At 43.3% G+C, this 13,255-nt stretch overlaps 1 protein-coding gene across 2 annotated transcripts in view; it reads left to right on the forward strand.

Moving 5' to 3' along the window:
• The first annotated feature begins 2,285 nt into the window (after window positions 1-2,285).
• Window positions 2,286-13,255, forward strand: part of LOC130250733 (SAM and SH3 domain-containing protein 1-like) — a 521,685-nt gene continuing 510,715 nt past the window's right edge. Inside the window, exon 1 of one of the 2 annotated variants that reach the window (XM_056486743.1) lies at window positions 2,286-2,880. In XM_056486743.1, the coding sequence (XP_056342718.1) occupies window positions 2,425-2,880 (456 nt within the window). In that variant the 5' untranslated portion in view covers window positions 2,286-2,424. The remainder of the gene's footprint in view (window positions 2,881-13,255) is intronic. The other variant, XM_056486745.1, reaches the window with a different exon arrangement.

Below are 13,255 nucleotides of genomic sequence, written 5' to 3' on the forward strand. Positions count from 1 at the left end.
GTTCCAGCTCCAGATCACAGAACCTCCTTGCTAATTTCACCGGTGCTGTCAGTCTTTCACCAGGTCTGTGAAGAGAAGATAATTGCTGCTTCAATCTGTCTCTGGGCTGAGAAGAGTTTGACATATTATGCTGGTCTGGGAGGAAAATAAGATTCAGGGGAAAAGTGGAGGGGGAAAAAAAAAAAAAAAAGGTAAAGGGATGGAAGGACATTTAAAAAGGAGTAAAATGCTCTTGCTCCTTTCCTCCCTCCTCAGCAGACGAACCTGATCCCTAGGCTGTACACCCAGAGGCTGCATTTTAACCGCTGGTAAGTAGCTAACCTTTCCAAAACACCTTGCAGTGCGATGCTTTCTGTGAGAACATCGCTGTGTGCGCAATCCTGTGGCGAGCTACATGAGGCCTGAGGACAAATGTGCTTCTAACTCTGCTCAAAAAAGTCTTCCAGGAAACCCGTTGCGAATAAACCCCCGGCCAAATTACGAAAGGGAGCGTGTCCCTCATCCGGCACCAGTGGGTGCTCCACCGACTACCCCCAGCTCCCTCAGCCCGCACGAGGACGGATCTTCCCAGGAAAACAGGTTTAAGCAGTTTAAAATTCCAGTGCCAGGGGGTCCCCGCCTCAGCCGGTGGGGGTGGCCGAGAGGCGGCGGCGGGGCCAGGGCCGGGCAGGCGGCGATTCCCGCGGCGGCCCCGCGGGGGCGCTGCGAGCCCGGCCTTCGTGGGCAGCGCGCGGCGCCTCAGAGCCCCGGGCGGCCCGGCGGCGCGGGGGGAGCGGGGCCGGCGCCTCCCGCCTGCCCGCGCCGCTTCCCGGGGCAGCGCCGCTTCCCGGGGCAGCGCCGCTCTGCGCCCCCCGGAACCAAGAAGGGTCCCCCTTCTACCGCCAAGGGCTCGCTGCCCCTGCGGGGCAGCCGGCGTCGCCGTCGGTCCGGCTGTCCCAAGGGCGCTGGAGGGCAGCTCCCCGGGCCGTGCCCTCTCGGCGTTCCCTTGCCGCAGGGCAAACGGTGACGGGCGAGCCCGGCGGAGAGCCCCCGGAGCGGTGCAGCCCCGAGCCGCTGCCCGGCCAGGCTGCCTTGCCCCCCGGGCCGGCTGCACGGCGGGTCGGGCTGGGCAGGCGAGCGGCCGGCGGCGGTGGCCGCGGGCTGCCGGCAGGGAAAGTTGGAAAGGCCGGGGGGAGAGCCGGGGCAGCGGGCGGGCAGCGGGGTGGCGGGCGCGGAGGAGGAGCGGAGAAGAGCCGCACCGGGAGGAGCCGGAGGAGATCTGCGGGCGGCGCATCAGGCACCTCCGGGGTAGAGGAAGAGGGAGGACCCGGGCGCGGAGCACCGCTCCGGGTACCGGTGGCTGGGAAGGGAGCGCTCCGGCGGCAGCAGGGAAGGCGGGGGCAGAGCCGGTGACCTGCCGCAGATCGGCTCATCCGCCGCCGCCGGAGGATGCACGAAGCGCCGGCCGCCCGCACGGCCCCGCCGCCGCCGCCTCCTCCCCAGGGCGGCTGCGGACAGCGGCGGGAGCGCCAGCGGAGATAGGGAAATAGGAGAACACGGGGAAAGTTGTGCGGGCCGGGCGTAAGGCTGCGTGCCCCGCTGGGGCGGGAGGGCACCGCCGACATCAGGGCGGAGAAAGTGGGGTTGGAGAGCAGCTTCTGGTCTCGCTGCCAGCGAAGCGCATTTAACCAGGATGAAGGGAATGAAGGGAAACTGGGAAAGTAACTCGGAAAAGTGAGTGGGATTTTTTTTTTTTTTTTTCCTTCCCTCTGTTTCCCTCCTAATCCGAAAAGAGCGGTTTAAAAGGAAAGCAAAAGCCGCCGTGTGCGCCCGCTGCTGGGAGAGGCGCGGGAGAGGAGGGCACTGCACACCGGCGCCCCTGCCCACGCTGGGCGAGGGTGCGGGATCCTGCGCTCGGCTCTCCCCCGACAGCACCGTGTACCAAAGCAGCTACTTAGAGTAAACAGATTCATCATACGACGGAGCGCAGGAAGGTGAGACAGAAGCAGGAACAGAAACTAACACTGAAAGGAAGAAAGCAAAAAAAAAGAAAAAAAAAAAAAAAAGACAGCGACTGCGAATTACTTCCAGAGAAAGTGGGTGGATGTTGTGAAGCAGCGACCTGGGATTTTAGGGGATGCACCCTTATATTTTGCTTCTCTCTTGTCCGAGCCTCCCTTCTCCGGTGGCAGAAAGCGGCTGTACTTGGTACAAGAGGAGGAATAAGCAGGAGGGGTTCGCTCAGCAGTGCTTGCAGTGCCCTAGTGATCTGCTTTAAGGATTTTTTTTTTTTTTCCTTTTCCTGGTGGATGTTTTCTTGACCTTGATTTTGAGACCTCTACTTGCATCGCAGTTTTTGTGGCTTTATTTTCTTTGGCGAAAAGTGGAAAGGGGGAGGCTGGCTCCGGTGCTGAAAGTTGCAATCGTTATTATTCTGGAGCCAGCATGTGCACCAACATAGTCTACGAGTGGCTGAAGACCCTGCAGCTCCCCCAGTACGCGGAGTCCTTCGTCGATAATGGCTACGACGACCTGGAGGTCTGCAAGCAGATCGGCGACCCGGACCTGGATGCCATCGGCGTGGCCGTGCCCCACCACCGCCGCCGAATCCACGAAGCCGTGCGGCGGCTGAAGGAGGCGGACGAGAGGGCGGCGGGGCTCTACTTCACCCTGGAGCCGCCGCCGCCGCCCCCCGGCCCCGCCGGGCGCTGCCCCCGCCGGGCGGGGGGCCCGGAGGAGCCGCGGCGGGGAGCGGCCCCCAGGGCCCGGGCCGGCGGGCGGCGGGGGGCGGCCGGGGCCGGGGGGCTGGTCGCGTACCCCAGGCTGAAGCTGAAGATCATGATCCGGGACAAGCTCATCCGCGACGGCATCAACCTGAGCAAGCCGCCCTACTCCAACAAGGTAAGAGGGTCCCCGCCGGCCGCCCCCCCGGGAGGAGCCGTGGCTGTGGGTGTGGAGGGGTAGCGGGGCGGCGGGGCTGGAGATGCGGGGTTCAGAAGGGCCTGGTCCCGCCTCTGCCATGTCCTGGTGCTGAGTTTCTCCAGTTGTGCCAGTGGCATTTTGGGGGGGAATATGGCAGGGACTGAGCACCATCAAGGTGTGAAGAGTAGTAAGGGCATCAAAGGTCAAATGCACCAGCGTTTTTGGCATTGGTGGTATGGCATGGCACTGTGTTTTGGTTTTGCATCCCTGTTTTTTCATTAACTGATTATTTTAGTCCGGTGTAGTTTGAGTTGGGAAAGTGGAAATTGACAGGATGGTCTTAGTGGTTGGGGCATTTCTTCATCTTTTCTGTGAAACTTTTCCATTGTGTTGGAGAGGAATGGCTTCTCTCATCTTTTGCTAGTAGTCCTATTTTAATGTCAGTTTCTGTTGGTGAAATGGCTTCTGAAGCAAGTGGTCATCTGGCTGGAGGAAGAACTCCAGCAGCTGAATCCAACTGTTTCCTAGATTTATTTGCTGGAAGATTGTAATGACTGGTGAATGTCATAACTATTCATCAGCTGCTCCAGCACAGGTCAGTCAATCTCCAGGATGCACAGTTTGCAGAGTGACCAGAAAAGAGTACGTCTCAGAGTCTGTTCCAGTCTGATGAAACCTCAATATTTACCTAATTCTTATCTTTTGAAAAGGTTACAGTGTAAGATTTATCAGTTATGAACGTTTGAAATTGTTTAGTCTGAAATTTTTGGTAGGTTTCCTGCTGAAAATGTAATAGGCAGAATAAGTAAAACAATAGAATAAAATGAAGAAGAAAATTATTTTTGAAAGAAACTAAGGTATTTTAATGCATGGGGGTTTCAGAGTTTAGAGTGAAGTGCTTCAGAGTAGTTTGATGACCCAAGTTGCCTATATTTTCTTCAATGATTTGAAGTCTCATTTTTCAGAAAGACTGAGCACTTGATGTTGACCTTCAACTTGTGGGTACTTTTCCCCTCTGAAATGCTTATGAACATATGGAGGCAAGGTGATGGGGAGGGCTGCAAGTCCAAAAGTTGCTTATCATTTTGGGGAGATTTCTTTTCCCCCCCACCGTTTAGAGAAACACACCATTACATTGAAATTACCATTACATGTCTGATATAAAAGAAATTCCATGGAAGTTCTGGCTTGTCAATGTCGCTGCACCACATTACCACCTCCACAGCTATGTTTCACTTCTTCCTTTTGACTTTGTGTGTGTTCTTAGTTACCAATTCAGTCTTTCCAAGTGGATCCTCTGTCTACTCTCTGTGGTATTTTAAAGTTGTGTAGAAGTGGCACTTTGGGACATGGTTTAGTGGCAGACTTGGCAGCGCTAGGTAACGGATGGACTCAGTGGTCTTAGAAGTCTCTTCCAATTTAAATGATTCTATGATACTCCTCCATTGGAATTGTAAAATTTGTAAGATGCCAGCATATGACATCAAGGCAATTCAAATCCTTGGCATTGATTTCTTCTTTAGCTCACTTATTTTAATTTTGTGGGTCTGATAATAATGTGGATTAACTGTCAGGACAAGCTTGCCTTACACAGAAAGCATCACTCAGCTTTGATTGTTTTAAATCTAAATGTAATATTTTGAAATACAAAAGAAACAAAGTTTACTTTCCTAGTTTTATTTCAGGCTGTGGTGTCAATGTATTTATTTTGGATAACAAATGCATATAACATTGTTTTCTCCAGTAACAGAAAAACTTTCTCTCTTCTCAGCGTGAATCACTCCACATTGTAGCACGTTGTAAGAAACCATAAAGCTGGCAAGATTTGAATGTGTGTTGCTCAACATGCATTATTCTGAATGCCACCCACCATAGCAATCCATCTCCAGAATGGCTTAAAGTGAATAGCAAAAGATCACGTCACTGTGCATTATTCATTGGATGTTGTTTAGAGCAAGAAAGATTAAATGCTGTATTTTTGCATCTGGGAAAGAGCCATATTATAGCAGTGTCTCTTAAAAAATTCCAACAAAACCTAAAAAAAACCCAACAAAGTCAAATTGTAGAAAATTATGGTATAATTTAAGCATTAGAGTTTTAATATAGAATATACAGCATACAGGCTTCTGCATGTCAAGAGAAACTGAATGTATTTTCTGCAGCACACAGTATTAAAGAATCAACTTGAAGTTTATGTCATGTTTTTTTGTATACACTTAACACTCATCCTTGTCATGTGGACATTCTGAAGTGAGGCATTAGACCACTGACCTATTCAGTATCTATTTGCATTTCTGGTTATGCTGAGCTGCGTACTGGTCTTCCACCTCCATGGCTTACATGGACAATGCTATATTTTCTTCTAAATATCTATACATAGAAGTTAGTATCTATGAGAGGAGGAGCCTGCTGGTGTGTTATATGTGTGTACATGTACATACGTATATGCATTTCACTTGTTTCCTGAAGAGTAATTCTTGGATTCAGTTATGAAGTTCTCAAGCAAGATTTGGTGGGGTTTTTTTAAACATTCCAGAGAACTGGAAGTGTTATTCCTCTGGCTTCTTCAGAGTCATTTGCTAGATGGCAGAGCTGTAAATGTGTCAAAAGATCAAAAATTAATATTGGATATGGCTGTGGAGATGTTAAAAGCATCCTTTTGCTATCTTTCCTTTTTGCTGTAGTTTCAGATGAAAGGTAGAAAAACACAGTGAGCAGAATACAAATCTATTGCGATGGTAAATTTTAGTTTAACTTTGATTACAGTCAGCAGAAATGGCTAACAGCTACTTAGTAGAGCTTAATATAAATCCCTTAAAAGATGTGCAGACTTGGAATTGAAACCATATGTTTGGGTGACTTCAGACACAGAGAATTATCATAAGCCATCTTGATTATTTCCATGGAGAATTTGAATGAGGCCTCACCTCGTTATATTGCATTATACGTGTATTTCAGGTAAAAGAAGAAATGTAACTGTAACTGAGGAGAACTCTACAGGAATCAGATTTTGTTCCATGTTGGTAATTCTCCATAGTACTCAAAGCTTTATGTTTTAGTTTATTTACCATGCTTGCTATTGCTGGCTGGTAGCCTTTGGAGTCCCTCATGTCTAAGAAACTGCTTGTGGAGGTGATGGGAGTTAATGCCCTTCAGACAAAGCCCATGGTCAATTAAAACATCTTGTCATCTTGAAACATCTAGCTGCTCAAAAAAATTATCTTTGATGGTTATAATTCTGAGTTAATTAGGAAGCGAATTATGCCCAATGTAGAAAGACTTTTAACAATCTTTTGCCCCGTAGAAGTTTTGGGGAATTAATTGATGGCATAAGGAAACCAAAAAGAGCAGACCCTCTGCATTACAGTGTAGATGAACGAAGGAAAACGCAGTACTGACCTGAACCAGCTTGATCTGAGATGTGTAGCCATTGACTTCACACAAAAACACTTCTTTGGTGGGCTTATTCCAAAATGGATGATGTCCATACTGGGTTTGAGCAGGAGTAAAGTCACTAAACCGATCTGTGGAAGAGAAAGCAGAGGAGCATTCAATTTTGTCAATATAAAGACAAGTAGGGTACCTTGTTGTGGAACATGCCAAGAGAAATTTAGTACTCTATTTATCTTGAATATAGATTAAGTGACATTTAATAGTTTACTGGAATTTCATTATTATTTCTAATTGAAATAAATGGCCTGACCTGTTTCTTGAAGAACTTTATTCAATTTTTCATCTGCAGAGAATTGTAAGTACATTAAAAACATACATGCATTAAATCTCCCACACCAATTAAGATGATTTGCTTAGCCTTGGTAAAGTTATAGTCATGGAGATTTCAATATTTATTAGCGAGAATAAAACTGTAGTGTGACATATGTACATGTACGTGACTTCATTGTCACTCACTGTGCTCTTCATGATTATCAGCATGCTTGGAAAACAAACACTAAAAACTCAGATGCATGAGATCATAATCTCAAGAGTTCAAGCAGATGTAGAAAAGTAAAATGTCAGATCCAAGTGAGTATCTGCTTAAACAGCCAAACACATTCTTTTTAAGTTATGTGCTGATAATATAGCACAGATTTGTGGTTCTGATTACGTCTTTGTTTAATCCTTGCTACTACAAAATAAGGAATATTTCACATAAGTTAAGTGTTAAGAGGTAAAGATGCCAGTAATATTGCTTTGAAATACACTGGTTCGAGCTGGGGCTGGATAATGTAATCAGCATTTTAGATATCTACAGAAGTGAATTCAGCAAATTAAAAATATTATGCTATGAAGAAATGGCAACACTTACCTATACTGGAATTAAACATGAACCTTTTTCTAAAGACCTGGCTGCTTTAGAATAACTGCATCAACTCTGATTAGCAGAGCGTTCTCAAATATGCCTTGGGGAAAGCTGCCTATTGACAGAAGTACTAGTGCATTAAGTAGTAACAATATTTTCATGGCAATAAATTAGCAAAGCTACAGGCAATGTTCAGGATGTGAAAAGGTATTTTATATAAGATACCACTGAATTTGCCTTTGACTTCACAACTTTGTTTTCTTTTGAAGAAAACATAGCACCTCATATATTTGGCAGCTGTTTCAAAGTCCCAGTTTATTAAACTCACTAAAAACAAACTGGAAAAGATCTTCTTCCTATCAGCACATTAAAGCAAAATGTTGCAGATTATGAACAATACAATACTATACTGTATTTGCATTTTAATTGTTTCTGAATATTTTAAAGTGTATTCAATCTCCTCTAGAAATGTTGAATGCAAATCTTCACGGGTTTCATTATTTTTCAATTTAGAGGGGAGGGAAGATGTCATTAGGGTACATTACAGGTGGAGTCCTGAGAGACGGTAGTATCAACTCCACAGCTTTCTTGCCCTTTTTCCGCGATTGTGTTAGGAGTAGTTTCTGAGTGCTGATCCTGGTGTGGGCTGGCAGAGGAGTTGTGCAGGACTGAGCAGCTGCCCGGCAACAGGAATCCTTCCTGTGTCCTCCACAAGGCTCTAAGTTTGAAGGAAAGGCTAAACTTAAAAGTTCCTGGCAAAAGAGAAATGCCTTGCCTCTAGTAGTTCCTTGAGGGCTTTTTGTGTCCTCCAAAGGACTTGATTCAGTCAGAGCTCTACAGTGCAAAGCTGAACTGATTTTTCCCACCTGTGGGATTTTATGTAAATACTGCACCTCAACAGGGGCACCACTAGCAGCATGACAAGTCTGTCTACCAGTTTCACTCACACCCTGATAACCTGTCCTGTTAAGTAAGTTTGGTGATCATTAGTTGTTCTGAAAAGTAAATGCATTTTAAGGAAAATATTTGTGTTGATAACCCCACCTCCAGTGTTTCTGTCTCTGCCATATGTAAGATGATGAAGCCCATCCATACAACTATTCATGTGGAATACAAAAAAAATCAAGATAATTTCTCACCAAAGAAGTAATCTTTTTAGCTATATTTCTAGTTTTGCTTATGATCAATATGAATATCTCACATATTCCATAATATATAGAGCAGCTGTGTCCTTGATTTCTGACATGGAATTTAAGATTTTGTTTAAAGTCATGACGGATATTAGACAGATGAGGCACTGGGACCCACTGCAGCAGTGTCTTTGTCCATTGCCTTAGGATTAAGAGTAAACTTTCTTACGTGTAATTAACAGAAAAGTGATCGAGGAATAACTGGTGGTCTGACTGCATGGCAATTAATTATCCTTGTTAATTTCTCTGTATTAGTTATACCCTGTGTGCAAATGTCATTCTGGAGGCTCCCTATTCACTAAGGTGTATAGATCCACACATAACTTGAATCATACTACCAGCCATTATAGAGTTTTTGAAAAGTGCAGCAGAGAGGTTTGAATTGACAGGAATACCATTATTGTGGATTAGGAAGAAATTTCTTATATCACTTACAGGAACTCACTTACTAATTTGAGATGCTTTTACAGCAGCAGAGGATGGAATGTGTTAATACTGGCATGTAGGTTCAATGTTTGAATTTCTTGCTTTGTCATTTTGAATGAGCCCCTCTGCTTGGTGTTTGACAAAGCTATCTGTTCAATCTCTTTGTCTAGGCTAATATGACATCTCATATTGATGTGCTTATCTTGACAAATGTGGTGGCTTGTGCACCCTGCAGGAATCGTCTTTTATTAAAAGAGCACGACATGGCTATGTTTAGCACTGCCACGTTATTTTGGGAATGGCTGTGCAGCAGGAAGGGGAGAATCGGGTGAACCTTCCATGACACTGGCAGTCTGCGAGCCAAGCCGGCCCAAAGCTGTCTCCAGTGACTCATCCAGCCTCTTCAGTTTGTTACTTGCAGATAGTAAAAAAACTTTTCTTATGTTTTTGCAAAACAAAAAAGCAGTGGCGTGTCACGTGAAACACAAGTAGAAGAGCCTTCAAATAGTATCTCATCTTCATTCTCACAGACTCAGCAGGATGGGAATGACAGTGATTCATGCCACTCGTGGGAGCCCTGTTCTTCCAGTTGGTCTCACTCCCAGTGAAGTCAGTGGGGGTTTTGCCAGGGATTTCATTTAATGCTGCTTTTTGAGTGAGGTGTTCAAATTTAAATCAGCTAACAAGCATACTCTTACAGTCTGTAATTGCTTTGGTGGACATGAACAGGATTTCATGAATTTAGAGCAGTAAATACAACAGTAGCATGAAAAAAAAGCAATCAGAATTTTCAGAGCTTAAAGTATTACCATTAACAGCTTAAACAGTAGTGAGGCAAACTTTTGAACATAGATCTTACAGGTCTTTGCTAGAATAAATGTTTGGTAAATATTGTCTGAAATCTGCACTAATGGGTATTGGTTGGAGTTAGCATAGTTGTTTGCAGCTGTCCTCTCAGGAACTTAAAATCAGGGAGAAATAGCAATAATATATGGCAAACAGACTTTATAGTCAGGTACAAATGTATGGCTTCTACACATCTCGGTTTTTTCCCATAATAATTGCGTTATTTTTGAGGAAACACACCCTGATGCCTGCATCACTGCATATGATGTCAACCTTTTGGGGTAAATTAAGTCTGGTTCTGATGTCTGTGCCTCAAAAAATACATAGTAAACTAGGCCTGGTTAAGAAAAAACTAAAAGGCTGGGAAAAAACCCTTGCCTTTTGGTCAGAGGCTAAGGAAAGCTTGTATAGTTTTTTTCCCAGAGTTAATTAAATGGCCACTTGGCCATGCTTTCACATGCACAGAAGGAAATATTTTTATTAGGAGAAAAAGGCATTGAGAACTTTCGTGACTGAGATCTGGAACTAGGCTATTCATGCTGTGAAGAAGGCCAAAAGCCAGTATAAACCAAAAACTTAGTAAGTTAATATTCCATAGAGGAAAAAACAAAACAACATCCAGACAAAACTAGGAGTCTGTGCCATTTTTACATCAGCGCCCTTAGTTTGTGGATAGAGAAGTTTGCTGAAAGTGGTACCTCTGTACTAGCCAGCTCCTTTCCTTTGGGCTCCACATTTCCCAGTCCTGCTGTCCCAGAGCCTTCTGTGTACCACAGAGCTACCCATTCCCTGACTTCTCCTCCTAAATCATCTTCTCAAAGTCTGCCTCAAGATACACTATCTTCTTCCCTAAAAGCAATCTCTTCCCCACACAAGAGTATACATCCTTTGCCTTTGGTGTCCCTAACATTGTTTTCTGCTAATCTGCATTCTGTATGAGTTTCATTCCATCTCCCTCTCCTGCTGTCCAGTGTCTCAGGCTGCTATTTGGATCGTCCCTTGCTTTCTAATGAGAAAAGAAACTTTCTCTCCCACTCAGGAGAGTGGGGCAATCACTTCTCTGTCCATTGTTCTCAGCGCCCCCAGCTGCCTTCCCACTGACTTACACAGGTGGCTGAACCCAGATTGTTCTCATAAAATGAAAGTTCTAATCTTTGATGTTAAAAATTTCAATCTTAAAACTGCCACAAGCAGCAGTCATCCTAAGTCCCTTGAACCGCAATTTTGTGGCAGAAAGAAGGGATTGATCTAGGAAAAGGAGGATGTGTAATAACTTTTGAACTACTGTATGAGACGGATTTGGTCTTTTTGAAGCAGGACTCAATGTATTCTTAAAAAATAAGTTGTAACCTCAATGCAAAATGCCTTCAATGCAAGATTTTGGAAGGCTTTTCTTTTTGCATAATTTCTAGTTCTAATAATGTGATCATAATCATTGCTTCTAATTGCAGCATCTTTGAATTCTTGTCCAGTTATTTTTTGTTTGCCAAAATGTTTTTCTTGGTATTTCATTTAAACCTTTTCTACTTATAACTCCTTGTACTGCATTAAGAATTTTTGTACAAATGCATCTCTGACCTCTTGTTTACTTCATAGTTAAGGTTTCCCCCTAAATATCCAGCTATTAGTTTAGCAGAGGTTTTTCTGCAGTTGAGGAATGAAAAGTACCAGAATGAAGAATCATCAAGACTGTCATAGGTCTTCATGTGCTAGTTCCTAAGCCAAAAATTTCAACCTAGATATAAGGGCAAATGGCTATTTCAGCCTGAGTCTGCATTCTTTCTCACATCATACCAAATGTCAGAGGGGAATCCCATTTTAAAACACTAACCTGTAGAAACTAATGGTGGAAATTGAAATTGCTAACCATGAAGATTTTTTCCTTTTAAGGTATTAACACTTAAAAGAGGAGAAAACAGGAAATGGAAATAAAACAAGAGCAATTTTGATTTAACCTGCAGTTTTCATGTGAAGAAAACTTATTGGACTTTCCTATGATAACTTCTAAATAAGATTTTGCCAAGAGTGTGTTTTAGAGAGAGCATTTTCACATGCACTTAGTATTTGCACAGTGTTAAAAATAATGCTCTGTAGTTTGTGGAGTAGGATGGAGCAAGAGGAAGTTTGACGAGAATACCACTAGCTGGTTTCTGTCCAGCTCTAAAAATTACACACAGTAGGGACATACTTCATAGAGCAAATTAGATTAGAAGTAATAAAATGTGTATGTGTCATTGCCAGTAATGACAAAAAAACCCCAAACAAACCCCCTAGTCACTAATTTTATATCTCTTCAATAACTAACATTTGTATCCCTAACAAAGGTTAAAGCAAAATTCTTCAATATTTCTTTGGCTTGTGGTTTATAATCTCCTAGTTTGAAGCAGTGTTGAAAAATTCTCTTTTTAGTAGTGTTTTGGGTCCTGATGCAATAGTTCCCTAGGAAAATGTTTTTGTTCTCTTTGATAGAAAGGCATGCATGTGCTGTCAAGTGAAAGGAAGGGAGCTTATTTGCTATCAGGCAGCAATGGAAATCAGCTGAGTTGGGCTTGCTCTGAGTGCTCCCAGGCTGGTGGCCTCAGTGCTCATTTACGTCTATAAATATGAGTAGCACTGCATAACCTTGAGCCATGTAGGGGTATCTTTTTTTTTTAAGGGAGTTTTGCCTGCAGTAATTCTTGTTGTAGGTAAGTTTTATGCATATCACTGTAAGCTGAGTTTATTATGACAAGAGATGGTCTGAGTCTTTTGTGGAGGTTGTCTAATACTGATATTACAGCAAGTACTAATTTGAGTGTTGTGCTCTTTATAAACTGTTTCATGAAATTGGGTGGCTTTCCTATGAGTCTTCAGTAGTGAGTATTAATTCACCTCTACAAGAAGTTGTAAAGGATTGAGGTATTCCCCTAAGGAATTATTAATCATAGAGCTGGAAACACACTTAAAAAAGAATTTATATTCTTAACTTATGTATGTTAAAAAGAACTGGTTATGCAACCACTGGATTAATTAAGTCAATTCCTATCATGCCTATCTGGAAATAAGCTATTGCAGTACATCCTTCCAAATGTGTGTGATGGGTTTGGAAGAAGTATGGTTTTGTCTAGGGTTTTATAGAACTTGTTTTATAGATCTCTCAGTGGCTGAAATTGATGTAATAGTTAATATTATTGATCTCATTTTGGAAAATAAGGCAGAAATTCCTTTGTGCTGAACATATTTCTTCCTATGGGGACAAGGAAATGATTATCATCTCCTCAATAATAAATACCAGCTTTGTACTTCCAATGAATATCAATTAAATTCAAGGTGAAGATAGAGAAGGAATTTCAAGGGCTTATTTTTCTTTTCTTCTTGTAGCTCTTGTCATGTTTACCATGAAAAATGTCTTCCTCTAATTTAAATTTGCCATACAACTAGACAAAAGCAGTGTGATAAACTTAGCACGTTCTAACTTTAAAGTCTTCCTTTTTGTTGTTTTTCTTGATAGTTTATGCAGTATGAATATATGCTTCATGTGCTTGATAATTCTCAGTTTGTAGATGTCTAATTGAAAGTTTTAAAAATGTGTTACTTCTGGCTAAGTGCTAGC

This window comes from Oenanthe melanoleuca, chromosome 3 (assembly GCF_029582105.1).
Source record: "Oenanthe melanoleuca isolate GR-GAL-2019-014 chromosome 3, OMel1.0, whole genome shotgun sequence".
Taxonomy (NCBI): domain Eukaryota; kingdom Metazoa; phylum Chordata; class Aves; order Passeriformes; family Muscicapidae; genus Oenanthe; species Oenanthe melanoleuca.